The sequence below is a fragment of the Scleropages formosus genome, chromosome 4, assembly GCF_900964775.1.
Source record: "Scleropages formosus chromosome 4, fSclFor1.1, whole genome shotgun sequence".
NCBI classification, from domain to species: domain Eukaryota; kingdom Metazoa; phylum Chordata; class Actinopteri; order Osteoglossiformes; family Osteoglossidae; genus Scleropages; species Scleropages formosus.
Window position 1 is genome coordinate 9,740,233 of NC_041809.1, and position 25,827 is coordinate 9,766,059.

The following is a 25,827-nucleotide window of genomic DNA, read 5'->3' on the forward strand; positions in this document are numbered from 1 at the left end:
GTGAAACTACCAGGTAGGTTTTGCGGTGAATCTATGGGAGCCTCCCTTCCTCTCCATCCTCCATCTGAAACTACGTAACTGACGTCTACTTGTGCTTCACGAAAAAAAAAAAAAAAAAAAAACGAGAACCCTTTCATCACATACCCAAACAACTGCTTTCACTTGGCTAAGAGACAGACCCCCAAAACGACCTCATGCACGTTAGTACAGGTTTGTTTCCAGACTCAGCAGGCAGCTAACATCTGTTCAGAGATACTGTACATTTTGCAGTGTTCACAAGTTAGCGGGTTTCACGTAATTCCCCGGAAAAGTGCCAAACTGCTTTGTTCTTCTGGACGTACCTGTAGATGCAAGGGCAGAGAAAAAGAGAAGTTAACCAAAACGGACTCAGCAGCTTGACCAAAACCCTTCCTGCAATTTGGTTTTAGTTTCAGGCTAATATGTGTAGGATGAGACAATGCATAAGGCAAGCACTCACTGAATGCTCAACTTTTAAAATCTGCTTGAAAAGACTCAAGTTAATAGTCCACCTGTAGTTTTTTATTATTACTATGGTAAAAACACAACCATTGGCTGGAGAGCTGGACCTAAAGTTTGTGCCCTGCAGTTTGAACTCAGAAATAAAATGATGACCTTTACTCCGATTTCGAAGTGGATCGAACTATGAAACCGCACAGAAGTGCACGGGTTCCTCGTGTTACGAACGGTCGAGTGACGCATTTTTTGCAAGTAAAAACGTCTTCCAGTTTCTTCATTTTAAATTACGTTTTCTTTGCTTTCTACTGTCGAACATTTCTGTTTGTAGCGGGACAAACGGAACCTGTTTTTATTCCCTGAGCTGCGAGTTAAAAGTAAAAAGCACCTGAACGGGACGGCGAAACTAGACTAGTTCAACTTGTATCCACAGTGTTTAACGGTCGTGTCTGTTGCTCCTGACTGTTGGTGATCGATAAAAATATGACAAATGTTATACATGTTTATGGGATGAAACGGCCAATCGCTGGCACTGAATTTGATTTGATGGAGTTTATAAGGCAGTTTATAGTCACCTGAAGGCAGTTAGAATCCACCTGAAAAGCAGGAGGAAACCACAGTGCCCAGAAGAAACTGACTCAAACACATTCAAACTCCATACAGAGCGAGCAGGGTTCGAGCCTATGTCCAATCGTGAATCCCAAGTGCTGTAAGGCATCGATACTACCAGCCGCACCACAACGTGAACCCAATTGTGATGCAGCTCAAAGTTAATAAAATATTACAATAGAAAGTTTTAGTGTTTTTTTTGTTAATGCAGCTATTTCTAAAATTCAAATATGTAAATATTTAAATTTAATTTATTTGAATTTAGGAAGAGGGGATGCGGTGGTGCAGTGGGTTGGACCGCAGTCCTGCTCTTTGGTGGGTCTGGGGTTCGAGTCCCGCTTGGGGTGCCTTGCGACGGACTGGCGTCCCGTCCTGGGTGTGTCCCCTTCCCCCTCCGGCCTTACGCCCTGTGTTGCCGGGTAGGCTCCGGTTTCCCGTGACCCCGTGGGGGACAAGCGGTTCTGAAAATGTGTGTGTGTGTGTGTGAATTTAGGAAAGTAAATAAAGCAATGTATGTATATTAAGCTTTCATTGATATGATCTTAGGGGTACAATAGACTTTGGAGTTATCCAAAAAGCAGCATACAAAGACGCACACAGGAGAGACCTTGCCGAATGCTACAGATACACACCGACGAACCAGCCGTCATCGCACTTCTCCATGACGTTGACGAGGTCTCCCTCGCGGAGCTCCAGCTCGTCTTCGTTCTGTGGCACGTAACTGTACAGGGCCTGGAACCTGCAGCAGAAAATGTGCTCACACACCTCGCTACCAGTCTGCTCGATACACTCATCATCAAACTATAGGACGAGAATACTTTGCATATACGCACCATAAAATATAATTATTAGTTACCTTACATTCTATATACATTTGACAGGTGCCCTTTCTTTTTAAAGGTACAGTACGTACGAAACAGCACGGTACTGCATACTCACACTCCGTAGTTGGTGCGACCTGGGTCCGGGCTGTTGCTCTGTGGTTGGGGTTGCTGGGAAACGATGAAAGATTGTTTACTTGCATGGGGGGGCAGTCTATGCAACTTGTCATGGGGGCGGGAGATGGCACTACAGTAGCGCACCGATGTCTCGGCAATGTTCATGATCTCGTTGCAGACCGCCTCCTACCAGAGCACCCGAAAAGGTGCAGGTGTCGGCATCCCCGTCCCCGAGATTCCCCCCATCCCCGTCCCAGTCGGACGCAAGGTGACAGCCAGGCACAGGGAGGAGATGAGTGTTGGCGGTGGGTTAGAAGGAAGGGTGAAGATCACAAGTAGAAGGTGGTTCCAGTAAGTAAAAGGGCAGAAAGGAGTCCATGTTAAAGCCAGGGAAACGAGGAGGGATGGAGGTGGTATCCAGAGGTAAGCATGGAAAAGCAAGACACTAAAGTAAGTGCATGTATAATGTTTACTAATACTGGAGAAAAGAAACATTAGTTGCCCTTTCCAGAACAGTTTAAAGTGCAAAAAGTGATTAAAAACTGAATGCACTATAAAGTTTGAGCTAAAACTGAACAGAATCTCGGGACATTTTGCTTCCAGATTTGAAATTTGACACCCAACAAATTCCCAGATGACGGATGCATTTTAGTTCAGTAAATTGGAACTTTCCATCCAGAATGAACAACATCACATTGGCTCTGAATGAGAATCAGAAATTGATATGTCAAAACTTTTCACTGCATTTGCACTTTAAAATTTGATTATAGGAGTTTACAGGGCATTATTGGAGAGAAAGAAAGATGCACCATCTGCCCCGAATTGGTCAAACGCAGTCATATTTTAAAAAAAAATTCTAAGAAGCCTATGAAACAATATAATGTTTGGTGGTTTGGTGTTAAAACTGGCATTCATATGGTCTGAAATAATAACACTGTACCAAAGCGTAAGTGCTTACCGCAAACGAGTTGGCATTCATAACATTGTCCTGGATGTCAAACAGCAAAACGGGACTTCTTGATGATCTTCCATGGTAATCAGCTTCACTCTTCATGAGCTAATAAGAAAAAAATCAGAGTTTAGACTGTATCCCTGATAGTGGTGAAAGGACGTTCTTCTTATCGAGTGATGGAAGTGGGATGTCAATTAAAGTGCTGACCAGAGTTAGGTGTACATTTCACACAAATCCACACAAACAAGCAGGCTGGATGCTGTTAGTATACATTTGCCATCAAAAAACATAATACATCTGCAAAGGAACATAACTCAGAAAATACCATCTGATATTCTTGAAAACTAAACTGATTACATTCAGCCTTAACAACAATATTACTTTAAACATACAAATATCTAAGTAGTACTTCGGGCACAAAAACAGATATATGTAATACACACACACACACCATCTGAACCGCTTGTCCCATACAGGGTCGCGGGGAGCCGGAGCCTAACCCGGCAGCACAGGGCATAAGGCTGGAGGGGGAGGGGACACACCCAGGACGGGACGCCACTCCATCACAAGGCACCCCAAGCAGGACTTGAACCCCAGACCCACCGGAGAGCAGGACCCGGTCCAACCCACTGCGCAACCGCGCCCCCCTATATGTAATACAGAGTACAGTAAATTGCTGCATATTAATGATTTCTACTGTCAATGTCTACTACTGATCAATGTAGAGTCATGGGTTAATCATTCCTAGAGCAAAAAAAAAAAAAAATCATAATTATGAAAACTTTTGTATTTCCAGTTTATAAAAATAATCCTGCAGATGCTGGAGAAGGCCAAAGATAAATGCTTTCGTAGGACAGATTTTTAAAATGATATCTGAAAACATTAGTTATATTCATTCTGGTGGAAGGAAAAAATACAGAATTTAAACTGCGTGAGAAAATCAGGCAAAGCAGTGAAAACACAACAAAAAAAAAAAAAAACCTGTGGTGATCCACCAGTCTGACTGCACGGGGTTTCTACGGACTCATGTGTGAGTCACCCAAGCCATATGGCATGCAGCATGGCACGCCGTGCAGTTGATACCTCTCCTGGGCTATTCCTCCAGCCCTCGCGAGCGCTCCCTCTGTCTAGCTCCGCCCCCTCCCCATCCTGCAGCTCACGGCTCCTCAGGGGGCCGCCCTCCCCTAGCCAACCCTCGAGACCCGCCCCCCCGCAGGGACTGAGGCTCCGAGAGAGGCGGGGAGAGGGCGGGTTCAGCAGAAAGTCCTCCCCCTGGGGTGGGGTGAATGTCAGGTAGGGGGTAGCAGAGCTGGGGCGAGGTGGGTACGGAGGGGGTAAGGGAGAGGCTGCCGGGGAGGCGCAGTACGGGCTGCTGCCGGCTGGAGGGATTGGGCTGGCAGAGAGGGAGGGAGGCAGGTACTCGCCCCAGCGGTAGGAGACGCTAGGGGGAGGGGGCAGGGGCGGTGTTGGAGCGGCCGGCGGGCTACAGCCACCACCCACGGTCAACGAAATCCACTCAGAGGAGACGGCATGGACCTCAGGGGAGACCGAACGGCGGTTGGAGCGGGGAAGAGGGAGAGGGGAAGTAGTGAGCCGGGTGCGAGCGGGCTTGGAGAGGAGCGGTCCACATGGAAAGGGAAGTTGAACAGTGAAAGGAGAGGAGAGATCTTTTACTTGAGGAAAAAAAAGAGAACCAAATAATAAAAAAGATAAAAGTGGTTCATAGATAAACAACACGAAAGAAGTCTTAAAAGCCAATTAAAAATCTGAAATATTTCGGTCTACTAATATTAAGAGATAATAAAGGGAAACTATTTTGTGGAAAAATTAAACAAGATGAATATTCAAAAGCAATCGAAGAATGCACAGAGCGAGAAGTAATAAAGCAACAGAAAAGTTAACATCTTTGTGCGATTTCCTGAAATAAAATATGAAATTATTTGGAAGATGACTCGGATGACTCCCGTCTCCCATGACTTCCTTACCAGCGGTGAGGCGTTGCTGCTGCGACTGGGCGACTGGCTCACAGGCGGGTCAGGATAGTCCACTCCGTTCTTGACCCGCGGCCGCTTTTGAACCTCGACGTAGGTGACGGGGAAGATGCCCTGACGGTTGGTGCCAGAGATCTTTCCCTCGTACCAGTTTTCATCGACCCTGCGGATCAACGTGATCCTCTCACCCTGTGGGTGAGCACAGTGGGAGCGTTCAGCGGGCAGAGAGAATACACTGATAATACTCATGGACAAAAGTAAAGGCAACATGCTACCCAATATTACAATTACATTTACATTTATTCATTTAGCAGACGCTTTTGTCCAAAGCGACATACATCTCAGCAAAAGTACAACTTATGCATGACGTTAAGAGACATAGCTGCAGACGTGAAAGTGAAAATATACACCGGCTACTCAGCTTATGAACTAAATCAGAATCGGAAGTCTGTTTCTTAGTCAATTTATTCACAAATCCAAACACTATTTTACCATTAAGTCACAATCAATAGTTAATAGAACTGATGTTCCTTGATTTATTCACCTGTTAAGGTTCGATAAAATTGTGGGATATCAAACATAAGCCTTCAAAGCTGTGGAAGTGATGTGAATTGTTTGAGTGCTCTTTACTGCTCTTTACTACTGGATGGACGCATAAATACACTTTGCTTTTGTCTGTAGCGAACAACAGTTTCAGATAACAAAGACACCAATTAGAATTAATCAAAGTGGACAAACGTGTCTTCGGAAATTCGTAACTTTTTATGAATTTATGAATCTTCTTTTCATCCTAATACAAAGAGCCAGTGTACCGTATTATTTACGGCATGTAAAGGAAATTTGGATATTGCCTTCTATAAATTACGAAATAGTTTAATAATTTATATGATTAGCTACTAATACTATTCTGTATTAAAGAAATACTAATCGATTACCAAAGAAATTTAATAGAGCATGTCTGTGTTCATAATGAGAGGTTATTATTATTATTATTGTTATCTCATTTAAATATGCAACAGAGTCCCGTCGTACCTTTCTGAAGGACATCTCCACAGGTGTGTCTCCGTTAAAATTAAACCTGGCCAGGGCCTCTCCATACTCGAGCACTTGGACGGGGGCATGCTTCTTTGGCTGGGCCTTCTCCGTTGGCGGTAGAAGCTGGAACATCCCCCACAGGAGTGAATGCATTTAACACATATATTAGTACATTAATGTGATTCCTCAATGAACTCAACTGATGCAAATAATGCAAAATTTCCTTCCAGGTGGCATTTCCTCTCAAGATGCCACATAAGGAACACAGTGTTGTTCAATGTACCGTAGTGAACCCAAACTCCCGCAAACTAAACCCACACACGGCGACTTGGATCACAGCGTAATGCCAACGCTTAGTCTTCAGATGAACAAGGCTTTGAAACACACATGTTAAAATCCCACATTGCAATAAACTTGTACTGTGATCTGGCCTCACATATGATCTCATATGTAATACATTTAAATTCCAGATGTAAATTTTAATTACCTCAACATAACTTCTAGGGAAAATTCCCACTCTGCCGTGATGCTCTCCTTCATACCAGTTCTGATCAATCTGTCGACAGATGTACACAATGTCTCCCTTCTGGAAAGGTAACTCCCTTACAAGACAAGATCAGAAACGATTATTTCTTTGAACAAAACTGGAGGTATAGATGAGCTCATTAAAAATGATAGAGCACTGGGAATAGTGGTCATCTGTTTTCCAGTGTTCTTCAAAAATCATCAAATGATTAAATATGGTAAATCCACACATTTAATGACAAATTAGATTATGAAAGTGTATTTATTATTTCAGTGATTTATTTAAGTACGACTTACTTTAAAGTCTCTGCTCTGAAGTCATATTTGGCTAAAGCAGGAGTCCTCTGTAGAAGAAAAGCAAAAAAATAAAAGAATATATGGAATACAACAAAAACAGTTACACATTTCATCGGATGGTATCGTTTTACTACAGCTGCTTATTTTACAGTTGCGATCAATTCAGACACAAATCCAAATGTACAAACATCTGCAGTAGTACTGATACCGGTATATTTACAACCAGCATGTCTCTCTACCTTCAATATCCATAAAGCATATGTTTTTTTCTTCAAGAACTTGATTAATTTCACAAACCTTCACCATTTACATTTCTTCATTTAGCTGACACTTTTCTCTAAAGCAACTTATAGTGTTGAGGTTACTCTTATTCACCCATTTATAGAGGAGGATAACTTTACTGGAGCAATTTAGGTTAAGTACCTTGCTCAAGGGTACTATAGCCAGAGGTGAGGCTCAAACCTATGACCTTTGGGTCTAAAGGGAGTAGCACTAACCACTGTGCTACCAGCTGTCCCTTAATCAAAGTTAACTTTCAGAACTTCCACCAGACTCATACTGTTAAATGTTTATTAATAACACTATATAACCGTTCAAACTCAGAAATTCTATATTCTTTTCAGACCCATCAATTAATTTTTTGTCCACTCCAGAGGGCATATATTTTTAACTATATCTCCCAAACTGTTCATGCGACAGCGATAACGGCTAATGCATCTCAGGGAGGACACTGCAATTTTAAATAATACCACATGTTTCGGGGTAGAAAACGTCCTTAAAAAACACCTTTGCTGGATGTTTTTGACGGGTGTTCTTCCACTTGCTTGAAGTGTTAATCACAAAATTACACTGCAGCTTGTAGTACTGTCCCTCGTATGTTTCGGTGCCTAGTCTGCTAGAATTTTAATTACAGTGGCGATGTATTGTGGTAATGTACTCTATTCCAGAGGTCAGTGATTATGTCGATGGTTTTTTATTGTTTTGTCAGTGCATCTTATAATTACCATTCAAAGCTAGCAAGCTGAGCACTTTCTAAGCAATGAGAAAGCTGAACCTCACTGCCTCGGTCCCTCTGTATGACCATGCAACACTGGACAGCTTAACGCACGCTACGGTTGTCTTTATGGTAAGATTAAGAGATTTGCTGAAAGGTACTTTATCACTGCTCCGGTTTGCAATGAGTTTACGGTCACAAGTTTGATCCATGAAGGTAATGCCGCTGGCAGTCATCTCACGTGCCTGGGCAAACTAATAAGCCACAGCAAATTGTTAACCACAGCACACAATTAATCCCCCAGGAAAATATAATAACAAGCATATACCATGCTTTTTACCCTAAGGAAAACCACACTGTTGTTCTTCCAGCTGTTCACAAATATAATGTCATATTAACAAAAAATGATGCTGTAAGATATTTTTCTATTTTTTAAAAAATATATTTTATAATATTTAAATATTATTTAACTTTTTTTTTTGCATTTACATGGATGCTCCAGCTATCAAGCTGGTAAAGGCAGGAGTAACGCAGTGACGCTAACTGACCTCAGAGCCGGATTTGCGCTTCTCCGTCTCGCTGATGTTGAGCAGGTCTCCAAAGCGCTCGTTGGTGATGAACTGGTGGTGGACGGGAATGAGGCCCGTGTGCCGACGGGCGGCAGCATCCGCCTCCTCCTGCTCTCGCTTTAACCTCCTCTGCTCTTCCAGCATTTTCTGATGGGGTGACGTTTCATTAAAAATGTGCCACAAAATGCACTTTAACTTATTAAGGTCAATTAAGGACTTCATAAATGAAGCAAATTAATGACTAATTAAATCAATGACCAAAATGGTTTTTCTACAATTTATAAGAAAATAATATATAATTATTAATTCTTACTATATCATAATTATAGAAATTATTGGAAAATTACTTCTTTGTCACCGGAGCGTCTTCGCGCCATCTCCTCCGGGGTTTCTCCGTACTCCCCATGGGCAAAATGGCGTGGGGAGTCAGAATCTGCTCGGAAAATAGTTACAGTTGGTGCTCAGTCCCTCAGTACTACGATAAGACATTAATAGTGCACTCAACATTTCCAATGTACTTCTTACGTGCAATGAAAGCATTAATTTGCAGTGCAGACACAGATCCAGGTGCCGTGTAATGCGAAATTGTTTTGCAGCTCCTGCGGGAGGGCTGTGTGTACACTGGATGGGATAGCTCTGATTTAAGGCATATGGAGAGGTAGAATGCACTTGACACAACGCAAAAAAAAACAGGAAGGTTTGTTCTGTGCTGAGAAACCGCTGCGCATGTGAGTACATGCACAGAAACACACACTACCACGCATGCAGAACCAGGTACGTATGTGCAGTCGATTCATACGCAGGCATATATGTGTATATATATATATATATACACAAACATGTATGTCTACACATACAAAACATATACAAATACATATGTGCTTGTACATATCCTTATATGCATGAATTTTATATATGTATGTACACATATGTATATCAGACACAGAGGTTAATACATATGGGTTGATGTGTACATCATGTATATGATGCAAATGTTCCACAGCACACAGTCACGCAGCTGTTGAGAATGTACAGATCAATATAAATATGGAAATGGAAGATTCAGGGTGAGCTAAAACTTCAGACAGTCACTGGGCTTTTCACCGTACCACCACTACTCGTAATCCTGCTCTCACGATGCTCGACTTTTTCTTTGCTCTGTCTAATCATGAATGTTAAATTGCCTACCAGAGATGCAGAGTACATAGATATAGACCCAGACTAGGGATTTAGTCTAATTCAGAGTATCTCCATGGATACGACGATGATGATAATGATGATTATGGTGCCAGAAGGATATTGTGCAGAAGACCACATTTCTCTGCTTCTGGGAAATGTGTATATAAAAAAGCCAGAAAAGTTTTACAGCCAGACATTTCAAGAGAAAACACTTTAAATGCCCCCTGTACTTGGTTCATTGGATACCATTAAGCAAGTTATGGGCAAACTGAATATACTGATGTCTCATTTATATTTTTATAAGTTCATTTAGTTGTTGATTACTAATGCAAATAGATTTTAACTTGAAAACAGAATTAATTTACTATTAGAAAATGATAAATATTTATTATGCCATTTATATAACTGCATAACTTAAATATTTAAACAACTCCTAATATATCATGAATGTTTCATTATTGATTTTACTCCATCCAGTAAATATTACAAAAATGATACATGCATTCTATTTAATTTCTACATTATAAATAAATTATTAAACAACTTCAAGGCCCTTCAACAAATTTTAAGAGGGCAACAGGCAACTGTACACAAACAATGCACATGTTGGATTTCACTTCTCAGTTTAGGCTTTTAACATTTTTTGAAACAATCATGCTTTATTAATGTTACTGCAATAATATCATTTTATTTTTATCTCTTGCCTTGAAGATACTTTGGCTTTTTGAATGTATTATGTTAATACTGTATACATCTCTCTATGACCCAGTACACTTAAAGTATATGTGGTCTGGTTGTGTCTTTAATAAAACTTTTAGTTTGAAACACAAGAATGTGTAGGCTGGTTGGGAAGACTGATGTGGGAGAAAAAAAAAAACAAGACCTTTGACTCCGTTCCTTAACTGAAAAATCTCCCACCTGTCTCCACCGCAATCTCTGAGAACACTGGTGAACGTGCTATAACTACGAGAGCCAAATCTCAGAGATTTATGAGATCCAGATACAGATTCAGATTAAAGACAAAAAAAAAAAGAAAAAGTTTGAGAGTGAAAAGCACCTGTTCCCTTTCACAAAGGAACCCCCACGTCCCATACCCTTGACCAAAGACCAAATCTCCCGCACAACAGATAAAATTATGAACCGGCTGACGTACAGACAAAAAAAACATGAAGGCATAAAAACCGAGACATAAACAGCGATTTCCATTTTGTTTAGACTCAAATATGACACAAAGGCTGAGGTCTCTCAGAAACAAACCGTAGCAGTTGACCGCAAACGTCTGCTGTATGCGTCCTACTGGCCTAACGGGTCCATGTGATGGTGAGATGTGACACCACCAAACACCAGACAAACTGGAATGAGGACTGGGGGGGTGGGGGAGTCACTTTTGGCAGGACGAAGGAAGAGGAGCGAAAGCGGGAGGGTTGGGAGGGGGGCGAAATAAAAGGGTCAGAAAGGGAAATGAGTGGCCACAGAGATGGGGAAGTGACACTGGCAAAAGTAGGAAATAGCCACCTCGGGGGGGCGCTGCCTTCGGCTGCAGGGGATTTCTGTTGGAGTCCAAGCTCTCCACACCCAAAACATTATGGTTGCCATTGAGGAGGCCCTCGCTGTCGCCACCTTGTGGCGTTGGGGAGCCCTCGCCACTATTCAGCCTCTCCAACACCTCCAGGGAAGACATACGCTGCGGAATGAGTGGCCTGGAATCCCCCGAAGGGCCACCGGGGGTGCCGCTCTCACACGGGTCCAGCTTGAAGGCGGTCGTGCGTGTTGCCGAGAAGGCCGTCGACCTTTTCCCTTGCTGGCCCTGATGCATTTTTTTGAGTCGGAACGGCACGGGGCCCATGAGGAACAGGTTCCCAGGGAAAGCATTCTTCCTGTCCAGGGAGCCCTGCTTGTCCTGTTGTGCAATAGCCTGCTGCTTTTCGTGCCGGCGGATGGTGGTGAAGCGAGTGTAGGAGGCCGCGCAGGTCCCCTTGCATTTGCTGGGTTTGTGCACGTGGGGATGCACGTGAGGGTGCACGCGGGGAGTGGCAGGGGCCCGCGCGCACTCCGCTGCGCTCTCCATTGACGTCTCGGAGCAGCGGTCCACCTCGCAGTCGGCGTCCGAGGGCGACGGATCGGCTGAGGCAGCGTCGCACGTCTCCGAGGACTCGTCCTCCTCCCGCTCCGACGGGGCCTTCCCGCTCCCAGTTGCGGGGTTTGCCACCAGCAGGGATTCAGCAGAGACTGCCGTGGCCATGCGGGGGCCGGCTGCGCGCGCGGAGCCACCGGCGAGCACAGGCAGGGAGCTGGAGCGCTGGATGATCTGCTCAAAGTCAGTCACTCGTAAGGACACGGTGTGCCGCGGTGGCCCGCTGGGCCCCTCTGCCTCGCCCCGGCCTCGGCCATTGCATTCTCTCTCGAAGAGCGAGGCCAGGCTGCGCACGCTGCCCACGGGGCTGGAGCCCTCTGAGCCTGGCCTCCGGATGAGATGCATGTCCCGGTACATTGAGGCGAACTCCGGCGTGCTCCTCCGGGAGGGGCTGGCCCCGCTAGTGGAATTACCATGTTCCAGGATGCCATTGTTACTCCTCGTGCGATCCTCTTTCCCGGGCCCCGCCTTAGGGCCTCCTTCATCCGCAGCCTCTCCCCTGGTCCTGGGGCGGCTGTCCCGCAGGTCTTCGTAGCTGTGGGCTTTGGGGGGCCTCGCGGTCGACACACTCTTCTCCTGCGGCTCCTCGCTCGAAGCAAGCAGCTTGGGCTTGAATTTGGAGGGGAGTATTTCGGGAATGCAGGCTTTGGCAGCAGACAAGGACTTCTTACTCTTACACTGGGAACCTACGGCATTACTGGCAAGAACTGATCGGCTATTTACGGAAGAGGAAGGTGAAATTATGTAGCCATTCCCACCTTTATGATCCACTGGCAAGCATGCAGGACAACAGAATAAACAGAATATTAGCTGACATGAATCACAGGCTGACACACACCAACACACTAAGGTGTACTGTCTTTAGTTCAGTGACGTCACACTGATGGGAAATGACAACACTCGAAGTCCAATAAAGCAAAAGAAGGTGAAGAAGGACAATAAGTTTTTCCAGATGGCAGATGTTTTGAAAGACTTATGTTGAACATCTGAAGATGCAGATTCAGAGTCAAAAGAAAAATCGAAATTCCTTCACAGGACTGACACAACATGTATGCAATGTTCAATACAGAACAGTTAAATTAATGGGAATAGAACAGAAAAAGATATATAAAACATAAATTACAAACTAATCAAGAGCAATTAAAATATTATATCCATCATGTTAATATTGAATAATGAAGCCGTATGTTTGGCATCTTACTTAACCAGTACTTCTAAATCAAATTAATAAATACGGTGAAATGATAAAACTGTACTGAAGCAAAACCAAAATGAAACAATTGAATATCCACAGAAAATATGGTTTCCTGGGAACACAAACGATGCCTCAACCTAGTTGAAAAACGAGCTGAAATGACAGATCAATGAAATCTGCCTTAGGGTTTAGTTAAACTGTTGCATCCCGGTTGTCCGGCTGTTCGTTTTTCAAGGATATTTATCTGTTTCCAGAGCCAACAGAGTAAAGGTGTCAGCTAAATACCACACAGTAATTATTGTGTCACTTTGCTAAATGAATAAATGTAAACGTACGAATTAAATTTTACAACACACATTTCTTAAGGCGCTGCGGTATTCTATCTAGCTATTACCCTATCCCGTTATTTAAAAAACTTTTTTTCGTGCAAGGTTCAGATATTATATTAATACAGGTGTTATTACAAAGGAAGCAGGGAAAAAAGTCCTGACAGTAAACCGCTCCAAACGCAAAATGTGCGTCATCTTTCATTTTCCACCTGTAGGGGGCAGAAGTGAGCCACATATCAAATTTAGCTAACGATGCTAAACATACCTCGGGACCGGCTCAGCTCCTCGTTTCTTTAGCATGTGACAAGCTGACTGTAACCAAACACAAACACTTAGCCAGGTGACACGTTAAGATACGCCCATTAATTTACCGTCAGTGACACGATAGCACCGCTATCTGTTCTAATCTGGCAAATGACACATCCAAAACTCCCCTCAGTAATAGACTGTTTAGTGGGTCGCTATTTCAGCGATGCTTCCTATTAAGCTCTGGTGCAAAAATATAAATGGTAGAAAAGCAATTCCTTCCGAAGTTGAACCAGCGGATCAGCTGTCGTCGCCGCGGTCTACATGCTTTCCAACGCGACTGCCAGTGACGTCAACGTGGAAGCAGTGACTCCCAACGATCGCCTCTCCGCCCCCATGAATGTCGTTGCCGGGTAGGAATTTAACTTCGGTGGTTACAGTCTGCCTTTCCACGGCCCGCTCTCCTGCCCCAACCCAATCCCACCCCGCCACCCGCTCGAACCCCCACTCCCGACGTTCATGTGCGCTGGAATTCCATGTGCTGACCTCACACTGACAGCTGACTTCCTCATGCCTGCAAGGCCTCGGACTCCTGCACATAGCGCAGTGCCCTGTCCCGTCCCTTCCCTTCCCTTCCCTTCCTTCCCGCTCTGTGGGCCCCTGCTCGGCACCCTTTGACCCCCTGCCATCATAAATACACGTTCCAACTGTGATCTCAGCGCTTAAAACTTCTGATGTCGAGGTGGTGCAAAACAGGGTTGGACAAAAATGCGGAAGAGCTGCCCGAATCTGGGTTTTACGTGACCATCCTCACCTTTACACGCTACGGAGATCTCCGGGGTAGCTGAGCCACAAGCGCAACAGATAAACGCCTATTCATTAAATAGCTGCAGCTCTGCGATAGCTAAGTAAATCAAAAAAAATCAATCGCATTATGAATATTTTAGCATGGTGTTGTAAATCGGTGATATTAAAACAGTTTGTGGAGACTCTTAGACAGAATGCCGGCACTTATCGTTCTCGTGACCACATCCCGTAAGTGTGACGTGCGAACACGATGGGCTTATCGCGCAGTGCATAAACTACTGATTCGTAGCTACATACGTACAAAAAAAACCGAGAAATAAAACAAAGAAAAATGGCTTTGATGCTGCAACAGAAATCACAAAAAATAAATAAATAAATAAATAAATAAAAAGAACCATGATTCAATGGGGCAGAGAAGTTGATGCTTAAAAGGACCATATGAGAAGCTGATGACACAAGGACAGTGTCACCCGATGAGCTCCGACCATCACAGGAATGACACGGCAGGGTTTCACGCCAGCAAACAGCTGTTTCCCCTGTGCGTGGGGACCAGCGTGTCGCGACGCGTGACTCTTACCTTTTGAGGAGGAGGTGCTGGGCTGGCGCTTGTTCAGCGCCCGGAGGCCTTGCAGTGGGATGTCGCCGCCCTCCAGGACACTCTTGTAAACATGTCGGTCACTGTCGGGCGCCCCAGGCTCGTCAGCAGCCGAGTCACCTTTGCCCGCTTCATTGTGGTGGGGCTTGCATGTAGAACTGGAAGGGAGTGAAAGTTAGAGATTAATCTCAACACAGAGACGGATGGATGGATGGATGGATGGATGGATGGATGGATGGATGGATGGATTTGACTGTACACTGCCTTTTATGTAATTAATACCCTGAATTTGACTTACAAGGCATTTCTTCACTTTTATGAAGACCGGATTTGGATTCTGCAGGCCTCCACACAGACAAGATCAGTACCACCATGCAGTCCTCTTTGCAGTTATACTTCGCCTCCCAGTGCCTTAAGCGCTCAGCCTCCATTACCATAATCAATAATCCATAATCACGGTCCCCGTTTGGAGCGTCCGAACAATGTCGGCTGGTTCTGTCGTGTGAATTCATTTCCATTCCTTTTATTGATTCTTGTCCTTACTGCTCTGCTACTTGTTTGCATTAAAGGTTGAATCACTACTTTAGCACTGAGTATCACATGTATGTGTATCTTCTCTGTCTGTTTTTTTAAGTGCACTATTCCTCACAGCTACGAAAGAGCTGAAAGAGCACAGGCAAACAGCCATGCAGGACTATCGAGTCATCACATCAGCGAAGGGAAACTGCCTTGCTGTGCTGCAATAACTAATGTTCGCTATTAATAATTTTGTTGATAGAATTTGGTGAAAAACTAGCATAAAAGGGGTATCGATTTCGCGACTCGACGATGGATAAAATTTTTTACAATTGAAACTAACGGTAATTAACGTCTTACGAGGATTCACCTTACAAAGGGTTTTTCAGCAACATATTACCTCTGTTAATTTGATATATTAAGTCATATATAAGACTATACTGTCAGCTCAGTGCCACTTGGACAACAAGAGGTCAGTAGTGCCTCGAAAGCACAAGAACTCATTATAGAGCCTAATGGTCGAGGGTAAAATTGATCAGAATGAATTTATTAATGATGAAAAACAGAGCTGCTCATACGCCAGATTTTCAAACAATTCCTGTATTTCTGATCATCAGGGGAACCAGCCGACGACTGGTTTCCGGAAAGCCGCGGTGACGTCCTTCTGCCCACTCCACTAACCATGGGGCACCAATTAAGAGCAGAACAGCATCTGTGTCTCTATTTAGATCACATCAAAGCGGCGTCTGTCACGTTAACGCAGCTTCTAGGAACTCCGCGAATCACTTAAGTGTCACTTCAAGTTTATCACAGGCATGAACGGGGGAGTGGAACAGTCACGATTGGCTGCTGAGGAAGAGACGGAACAGGCGCCGAAGGGCAGGCTGAACAGAGTCGTGACTCAACAACCCTGCTAACAAGTCGTCTGGAAAAGCAGATGTCGCCGAGTTGCCAGGGGTGCAAAGAAGCAATTACATCATTTTTTAAAAAGTTTAAGGCGGCTTTTTAATTATGTCCTCGAAAAATGTAAATGACAGATCCTTTTTCCCATTAAGAAACACATGTTAAGAAGGGTCTGAACAAAGCAGGCACGCACGGATTGTCTGAAACAGCTTGTCCCATGTGGAGTCGCGGGGGAGCCGGAGCCTAACCTGGCAACACAGAGCGTAAGGCTGGAGGGGGAGGTGACACACCCAGGAGAGGACGTCACTCCATTGCAAGGCACCCCAAACGGAATCGACCCCAGACCCACACGAGAGCAGGACCAGGCCAAACCCACTGTGCCACCACGCCTCCCTACAGCAGGCAGAGTAGAGCCTTAATAAGCCCAATAGTATACCTTTTATGTGTGCATTCCTAAGGGACCAGCACGCCAGTGCTCTAAAAATATGGCTGAACATTCTCGCATGCCGCTGTGGGTGCAATGTTCCTGTCACTTCCTCTGTGATGTTATTGTCTAGTTAATGTTCACACTCCCCAGTCTCAAACTGTCCTCTTTGTTGCTATGGACCAGTTTCAGACACACTGCTGCAACGGGTAAAGTGTAAGCAATACTGGCGGAATTACGGGTATATTAACATCGCTCGTAGATTTAACTCACGGTATTTTCATGGATTAAAATGTGGTTAATGTTTATTTGCTTTCAGTCCTAACCTTCCTTTGTGACACAACACAACAGGGCACATTTACTTAATTTCTACACTTTTAGAAATACCTGAATATGTTTATGGAATTCCAATATCGTAAAACTCTCCATGGCAATAACCAGAATGGCCTAAATGAACAAAAACGATCGTTTGTCTGTTTGACGCTCGAATTATCTGGATGAAATTTAACAATGTAAACATTTCTGGAATTTAAGACATTTTAATCCATTTTGCAGCAGGGTGACGGACAATAGAGATTCAAATGAACTTCGCCACAACGGTGGCTCGCAGTCTCGGTTCGTTTTATGTGGAGCAGAACGGCGGTAGAAACGAGATGTACCGTGTTTACTGTGACTGCGATGACTTTGTTGGGGATGAGACCCTACCGGTGCGGTTTCATTTCAGGGTTTGGACAACAGTTGGGCTCCGCAGGTGAGCCTGAGCCCGAGGAATCGTATTGAGAGATGTCACTTTCGCCAACCTAGAACCCAGAGCCTTTTACCATGAATATAAACAGAGCTAAACCTGAGTACAGTACAATACAACAGCTCTGCTACAGAATAATCTCCATTTAATCCAAGACCTCATTTCATCTTTTTTTTTTTTTTGCTAAGCCTAGCTAAGACGTTTATTCAAAATGTGTTTTTGATGATTACATGGGGGACTAAGAACATTATGCATCCTAAAAATGACAGCTCTGTTAAATCATTCCCCGGAGGCAGGTATGGAGCAAGTACATCATAATCAGAAAAAAATGCGCGACCCTCATTCGAAAAAAATTGTTTACATGTGTCACTGTTGCATGTGACGCTTATTTCGCACATTCCTGACTGAACTGAATGTACAAAACACTGTGTGAACATTACATGAAATCACTGAAATGCGCTATGTGAGATCACCCGTCTCCTCCTTCTTGCATAACCACAACCTCTCATCTGTATACAATTTTGTACAGAGGAATTACTATAAACAGCAATTTTTCTTCCCCTATCTTTTATATCCCTAGGCAACTAAAAATACTTGACATAGTAAAGCAGTGAATACACACAAATTGCATCATAGGAAACTGCCTCAAAGTGCTTCTCCGCCTGGTATAAATTCTACATTCCCTTAATATTTACAAGCTTTCCATGATCATGGGTGAAGTTTTCACTGCTATTTTTTACTCCTAGCATGTAACTTTAGACTGGGAATTATGGGTTAAACACACACGCACAACGCAACCGCGGCACTCCACTCACGCGCAGCACATCAGAACAGGCAAATGAATTAAAAATGTTTGATAAAAAGGGATGGGATGGGAAGCGACCCTCCGCACATGTCCCCAGACACTTTAGCCCCTGGGCCACGAAAAGCCGTCATATTTCAACTCGGGATTCCTGGCATTCCTGCCGAGCAACATAAACAGTGGAAATAAACGAGCCGCGACGCTCACAAAGACAGCCAAATAGCTCATTACTGAGTCGATGGCGAAAAGCTAAAGCCCATCTAGCCATCAACGCTGCTCCGTTATAAAAACAAGGGTTTCCCCTTATCTCCTCCGTATGCCAGATAACGGTTCGTTTCCCACCCTTTCTCGAACGACAGGAGTGTCAGGGGAAGTTGGGGGGGGGGCTGCCTACCAGCTCCCAGTGAAACACATCCAGGTTTTTATTCTGGGCTATTTACTACGGCTTTAAATAAATCATCGCGCTGGGCGCTCCGGCTGAAAGAAGCGGGCTGTGCTAGACTCTTCTGCGCTGGCTCACGCAACCCCGTTCAGGAAGCGGGAGAACCCGTGCGGGGAAATCTCCAGCGTCCAGGGTGTTCCCCTATAAAACTACAATGTGGTGTCGGTCTTCCCGAGAAGAAAAAGCACAAAGGTTAAGCAGAAAGGAAGGAGACGGGGTAGGGTAAGAGCAGCCCGGGATTACAGCCCTGATCAAAAAAAAAACAACAGTGATGGACTTACTATTGATGGAGGTCGGAAGGTGTTTCCAGGGGACTGAAAGAGGGGGCAGTCTGCAACAAACCAAACAAAGAAGTCATTGATACATCCACCCGAGGATCTTTTCCAGCAACAAAAAGAAGTGGAGCATTAGTTGGTAAAGGGTCCGTCCAGTCTCTTCTCCCTCTCTGCTTCCCCAAGCCCTGGATCTTCTGCTCTGATGGACAAGGCTTCACATGAAGGGCTAGCTGTGTGTTTTGGCCCGCATGCAACTTGGAGAAAACAGGAGACGGTGAGGAGGCGGGAGGTGGGGTGCAGGGAGCGGGGGGGCTGCGGGGGGCTGGGGGGTGTGTCCGCGAGGGGCGCTCCAGGGGAGGGGCCTAGCGGATGCTCGGCCAATGGTGCCGCGGTCATCCACTGTGCCCCGTTCTTTTGTCTGGGGGTGAGTCACGCTCATTACCACAAAACCAGACCGCGGAACATTGGCCAGCTGGTGTGCGGAGCGGGCTGCGTTACCGACACACTCACACACGCGCAAACACACGCGCGGTCAAGCCGACGAACGCATACCTGCATACGCTCGCGTCTCACACACACACACACACACACACACACACGTCCTGAAAACACGCTGTTTCCTCTAAACGGCATGTCAGCGAACCCGGTATAAAAATCTTGGGTGAGGCCACGTATGTATAAAAATTCGACCTTTTCTACCCAGATGTTCCGCAAAAGCAAAAAACTAAAAGCCAAGTGCACAAGCTCATAAATATGCGGGGATAAAGGTGCGGGAATAAACGCACTGCCATCCACGACACACTTTGAAGCGTTTGCAGAGGTTTGGCCGCACCTAAATTTAGGTACTGTTTCTATTCGTTTTCTTCCTCGCTGACGTCACGCGCTGCAAAAATAGCACGCATGACAGCAAGTGGTGTTTGCAAATAATATTACACAATCCCCGCGCCACTCGGTCACTTTGAGTGGCACCACAACCACGCACCTTCCCCCACCACCCCCAGAGAGAGAAACCCACAGCTCGGTCCTCCAAAGCAGGGTTTTTTTTTGGGTGAGGGGTTGCTAGGGGAAGAAAAATAACTATTAATCTTTGGCAAATAAAGAGAACGTTTTGCTTCAAATAAAAGGCATCTGTCTGGCTGGTTTTGGAGAAAATCTATTTATGTCGCTCCGTGTCGAACACCTTATTCCCCCCAGGACCAATTCAGGGCACATGAATATGTCAGCAGTATTTTTCATACTGAACACACTCTTTGTGTCGCTTTTTTTTCATTAATGTTGGTCACGCTCCTAGTTTTGCGCCGAAAATATGCAGAGGACTCATACGCACTCTGGGGTGTTGCTGGAGGTCAGCTACACTGCACTTTTAAAAGCAAGCAGGAATGGGACAGCAAAAGGGAAGGAAGGGGAACAGATATCTAGTTCAAAACTCCTGCACATTACAGCAAGACACAAGTCCTTATGCTGCTATAAAGAAAATTATTAGTATCATCAGTCAAGCTCAGTGTTAACGTTACGAAGTCTAGTCTATGTGTTCAAGCGCAACGAACATTAAAAAACATGTATACAAAGAGTACGCTTCAACAAACGCATTATCAAACACGCTTTCTACGGACGGACTGCGTCCATCATTTTCGAAGTAGAGTCGCGGTCAAAAGTTTGAGTACACATGGGCGACCTGGGCTGTACTTGCGAGGGACAAACTGGACGGAAGAATGAAAGCAGAGCCACACAAAGCGTGTCGAGGAACCGCCGCAGATGAGCTGGCGAGGCATGCCAGCTCGTTTCCTCGTCAAACTTGTTAAGCAAATGCCTTGCGAGAGAGGAAAAAAAAATAAAACAGCTACTTTTCACCAAGTGTACTCAAAGTGACTGGTAATGTATAAGGTACACATGTTAAACAATTTATTGTGTCGCTTAGGATATACAGTATACTGCAGGGAACAACTAGGACACTCAAAAATCTTTGAATAGTTCCCCCCCCCCCATGATGTGTATAAAGAATAAAAATAACACAGAGCAGCACTGAACAGCCAGCTGGCTTTGGCCCCCCAGAGGTTTCTTCTCCTGAACCAGACACAGGAGTTTTGCTTCCTCTCCTTTGTTTCCTACTGGATTTTTCCCATTCTTGTTTATCTGTGTATCATTGCTATAAAAAAATGCTTATTTTATGGAATTTTGCATTTCCCACTATACACTCACTGCTTGGAATGGTGTGAAGCGAATGGAATGAACTTAACTAAACTGAACTGAATATATCTTTAATGTTTAGAGAACTGAAATGACCATCTTTCCTTAAAGCAACTTTTAGAAATACTTTTCTGTTAAACACTAAGTTAATGCTTTACTTTATTGTCAAATCTCAAAAAGGAGCAACTGCTATGATTAAAAACAATAGAAATATTTAACCCCCTGTATAATATATGCTATAATATAGTATAATATACTGGATAATAAACCCACTGTATATTTAAAACACTGTATAATTATATATTAATATATATGGACCCACTGTATAATATAGTCTGAATAATATAGTCAAACCACACGACATCATGAGTATAATGGAACTAGTAAACAATAAACAAAGTTATCCAAATCGAGTGAAACACATCATTAGCATTCTGTGGGAAGACTGATGTCTCTAAAAAATGGTGAACAAAAGTGGGAAGAACCACCTACTGGGTTACTAACAAGAGGGGAGATACAGAAATAAGTGACCCATGCAACAAAGATAGAAACCAAACAACTAAAGGAATGTTGTATTTTGCTGTGTGGTTCAAACTGAACAATGTTTTCCTTTTTTCCCCGATCAAATTCACGAAATAGCTGTGTATCCAAACAGGTGTGATGGCGTCAATGAACAATTTACTGGTTTGCTGCCCTATAAATAGGGCAGCATAACTGGGCCCAATGTTGTTGTGAGCTTTTTTCCATTTCATAAATAGGTCCATTGGAATCGCAAATAGATCACTGTGATGGCATCCACCACTTCTGAAAGTGACCCCTTTTCTTGGACAAACTAACAAACAGCAGTGAGATGATAGGTAGGGTAGGAGTTATGAACATGACCTTATAACCGGAACATTGCTGGATCAAGGCCCAGTGTGACCATAGTAGCCTTGAGCAAATGGTATTAAAGTGTCAGCTAAGGAAGAAAAAAGTTGCATGTCTGTTTCCTTGCCACATCATTTTCAGCTGAAGAAGTGTGGAAATGTTCTGCTGCAGAATGCTGCCAACATGGAAATAATGTTTCTGTAAATTCATTTAAATGTCATCTTGCCACGATGTGCAATCCTGGAGCAACAACACGATAAATCAAGTGAATCTTAAAGGCATTCTTATGGTTATCTCCAGCCTGGTCCTGCCAAACCTCTTTAGTTCTAGTTGGCATCTAGAGCTTGGATGAAATTGTTCTGACAACAAAAACATCCAAGTCCCTGTTGCAAGTCCTCCGCTTCAATCCCACCGTCCCAGATGTTGCACTTCAACAAGGCGTTAGCAATCTGCGCGGTCGGGCTCCTGAAACGCCACTCCTTGTGCGAGAATAAAAGGCCCTTCTCTAACTCCTCTGATAAACATGAAGCAACGCCAAAGGGAAAAAGAGTTCTCACAGTCCAACGGAAATAGCAGAAATCCAAACAGCAAAATCTGTGGTACGTACACATACATAAACTTCCCGGCAACTTAGGAAAGAACATGCTTTATACAGTATAAACATGGAGTGTGTGTTTATGCTGTCGATCGTCTGTTTCTATAGCTTTACCCTAAAATACAGTGCAATGTTATAAAATTACACTGTAGAATGTCTGGAAGAGTCTGGATTCATTAAAATCCAAACAGAAAAAATAAGTCTGTCTGTTGAGTTCGCCAACTGGTTTCAGCTACTTGATTGTCTGCAATACAATCCAGTTTTGTGCATTTGGCATTGACCTAAGTCATTGTGGAATGGGAATACGGGGCCAGCAGGTGGTGCAGTGGTTAAAGCCTTGACTTCATAAGCCCTGTGTTTGAATCACACCTTCTGCTCTGGTACCCTTGAGCAAGGTACCGACCCCAAATTGCTCCAGTAAAAATGACCCAGCAGCACAAATAATAAATTATTATCTTAAAAGAATGTGCAAAATGTAAATGTAACAACATAAATTGCTTAAAAAAACTCTGCTCTTCAATGAAGGTTTCTTTTCATCTTACTGGACAATTTAATCCAAGCCCTTCACATACACACATACAGCTGTCACGTCCGCGCCCACAACTCAATCGACAGCACCTGACTCCAGTTCAGCACCTACCCTTTAAAAGACACTCCGCAACTCCCAGACCTTTGCGGAATCTCGTCAGGGACAACCGCCCTTTCCCGTGACACTTCGTTCACAAGCATCGCTAGCTCTTCGTTCACGTCCTCCGGTAGTTGACTCTTCGCTTCGTTTCCAGACCACGTCCACGGATCCTCGTTCCTGTCCTGTTCGCCATTCGACCGACCCTTCGCTAAGTCCCCTGACCTCGTCCATGGATCTTCGCTCTGACCCTGACTGCCAATCGACCGACCCTTCGCCTGTCCCCCGACACCGAGAACTCGCCTCATCCCTCGTCTCCGGACGAACGACGCTGCACTTGGGTCCAGCCGTCCCAGGCCCCTATGTTTCGCGTGACAACAGCATGAAAATACGTAGAAATAATATTTACATTTACATTTGTTCATTTAACAGGCACTTCTCTCCAAAGCGACGTACATCTTACAGAACATCAACAGAAAGAGAGGCCTGGATGCAGACACATGATTCTCAGAAATGTCATATGTAATATTTAATATGTAACAATATGTTTAATATGTTTAATAATTTAATATGTAATATGTAGAAATTTTTAAATATTTCACCAAATGGAAATAAAGAGTACAGGTATAAATACCTACACACTCAGCCTTAAAATGTCTTGAATTAAAAAAAGGTCTTGAATTAATCTTTCACAAAAACATTTAATGTTCCCAAAAGGCAATTTAGGTAACTTCTGAATTGTCATGTGCAGAATATGAAATATATCCATGCTGTGATTAGTTTTTTATTCCCCTGAACTCAAAGTACTCTTTATATACACAGGACAGCAAAGGAAACATAGAAAGCAGATCTGAAAGAGGATATGTTATGGAATAGTCTGGAACATTTCTGTTCCAGTAACATAAAATTAGATGGCACATAAGGTACTGAAAGTATTATGACATGCATAGTTTAAATACATGTTTTAAAATGCTGAGAGTATAAATCATATTTCAACTGGGAGACTTACCTGTTTTCCAAACTCCATCTCTGAAAAGAATTTATACCAAGGTTCATTCTCTAAATCTATATCTTCTGGACTTAAATCCTGAGTCTACAAGGGTATGGCAACAAAGAAAAGGAGGACAAAGAGAGAAGAGAAGATAGTTGAGCACAAGATATAAAGACATACACACACACACACACACACAGATTCAGTGTCGCACCTTGCTTACATTTCTTGGAATGATTTGAAAAACATTTCAGACAGTATACAGTTGGCACCATAAGAGACTGGCTCATCGGAGAAAGAAAGGTCGCTGCAGAATTGGATTTTTGTGCTTCAATGTGATTATTTAGTCATTAGTGCTTCTGGACTAATCAATACTGCAAGTCTCAATGTGATGCACAAACGATAATCCATGTTTCATATCTAGGTTCAGCTCTGCTGGCTCATCTGTCTCCTAGTGGCAGCAGTTTGATAAAGTACCCCTGGGGCGATGACAAGGACATCAGGGAGTCACACGAAGCACCTGGCTATATAGCTCATAACATAACATAAAACACAACATAACATAAAACATAACATAAAACAGCATTAAAAACTGTTGGGTGGTGAAAAACATCTTTTGTACAGCTTAATAAAGTATTGATCATTGTTCGGCTGTTTTCTGCATATATAGACAGAAAGACGGTATGCAGTTTCAGTTACTGAACTGTATCCTCCTGTTATGTTTTTAAGAAATTATTTTATATAGTTTGTTCTTCGTAACACAAATTGCCTTTTCCTTTCGAATCCTCCAAATCTCAGAAAATTGTGTAACAACCTTGATATAGCACTTCAGCATTGCATTGAATTCAGCATATCAACGCTCATCGTAACTTTCCGTAAAAGCTTTTTCCCTTCATTCCATGACAGTATTATGAATTTCAATGCACCTTGACAGAGTTAAGTGCCTAATACATAATTTGATGATCTGAAAGAGCATATTTAGATTGCAGCCTAAAAAGAAATTCCCAGTCCTCAAGTACCTTAAATCCCACAATACACTGCAGTCATGTTCATAAAATTTGAAGGCTTATAAATTTTGCATGGAAGTGAAGTTAAAGGTGAATTACAAATAAGATAAAACACTATGAACGTGCCTGTCATAGGACATGATTTAACAATCCTCTTTACATTTACATACTCTTTAAATTAAATCTCTATTTCAAGGAACACAGCTGTAATACTTTACATACGGTAATTGCATACTAAATGTGGCTTTCACATGAGATTACTTGTAGCTATGCAGGATAATCATAAAAGATGAACGATGGCAATCATACGATCCCTTACAATCCCACCGCGCTCCAATCTACCCAGTATGATATTCCTTCATAAAAATGTATGAACCAGGCTAAGTCCCCATCCTTACGCTGCTCACCAGGCATGCAAAATTGAAGAAAGAAAACGAAGAAACTGAACCTTGTGTATACATACTTACATTTGATGGGATGCTTTTAGCATTATATGTTTTGGGAACTTATATATTGGGGGGAAAAAAAAAAAACAGTGGAACTATAACTCTATTGCTAACAATCACAGAAAGTATTTCA

General features: G+C 43.5%; 1 protein-coding gene across 1 annotated transcript in view; it reads right to left on the reverse strand.

Annotated features, from left to right (window-relative positions):
• Nucleotides 1-25,827, reverse strand: part of sorbs1 (sorbin and SH3 domain containing 1) — a 53,659-nt gene continuing 27,832 nt past the window's right edge. The window contains exons 15-29 of the mRNA XM_029251478.1: nt 24,260-24,343; nt 18,983-19,032; nt 14,852-15,027; nt 11,079-12,467; nt 8,732-8,817; nt 8,364-8,531; nt 6,822-6,868; nt 6,487-6,601; nt 5,997-6,122; nt 4,959-5,153; nt 4,057-4,581; nt 2,980-3,078; nt 2,023-2,207; nt 1,716-1,822; nt 1-341 (exon numbers count right to left, since the gene is read on the reverse strand). Of these exons, the coding sequence (XP_029107311.1) occupies nt 274-341; nt 1,716-1,822; nt 2,023-2,207; nt 2,980-3,078; nt 4,057-4,581; nt 4,959-5,153; nt 5,997-6,122; nt 6,487-6,601; nt 6,822-6,868; nt 8,364-8,531; nt 8,732-8,817; nt 11,079-12,467; nt 14,852-15,027; nt 18,983-19,032; nt 24,260-24,343 (3,420 nt within the window). The 3' untranslated portion in view covers nt 1-273. The remainder of the gene's footprint in view (nt 342-1,715; nt 1,823-2,022; nt 2,208-2,979; nt 3,079-4,056; nt 4,582-4,958; nt 5,154-5,996; nt 6,123-6,486; nt 6,602-6,821; nt 6,869-8,363; nt 8,532-8,731; nt 8,818-11,078; nt 12,468-14,851; nt 15,028-18,982; nt 19,033-24,259; nt 24,344-25,827) is intronic.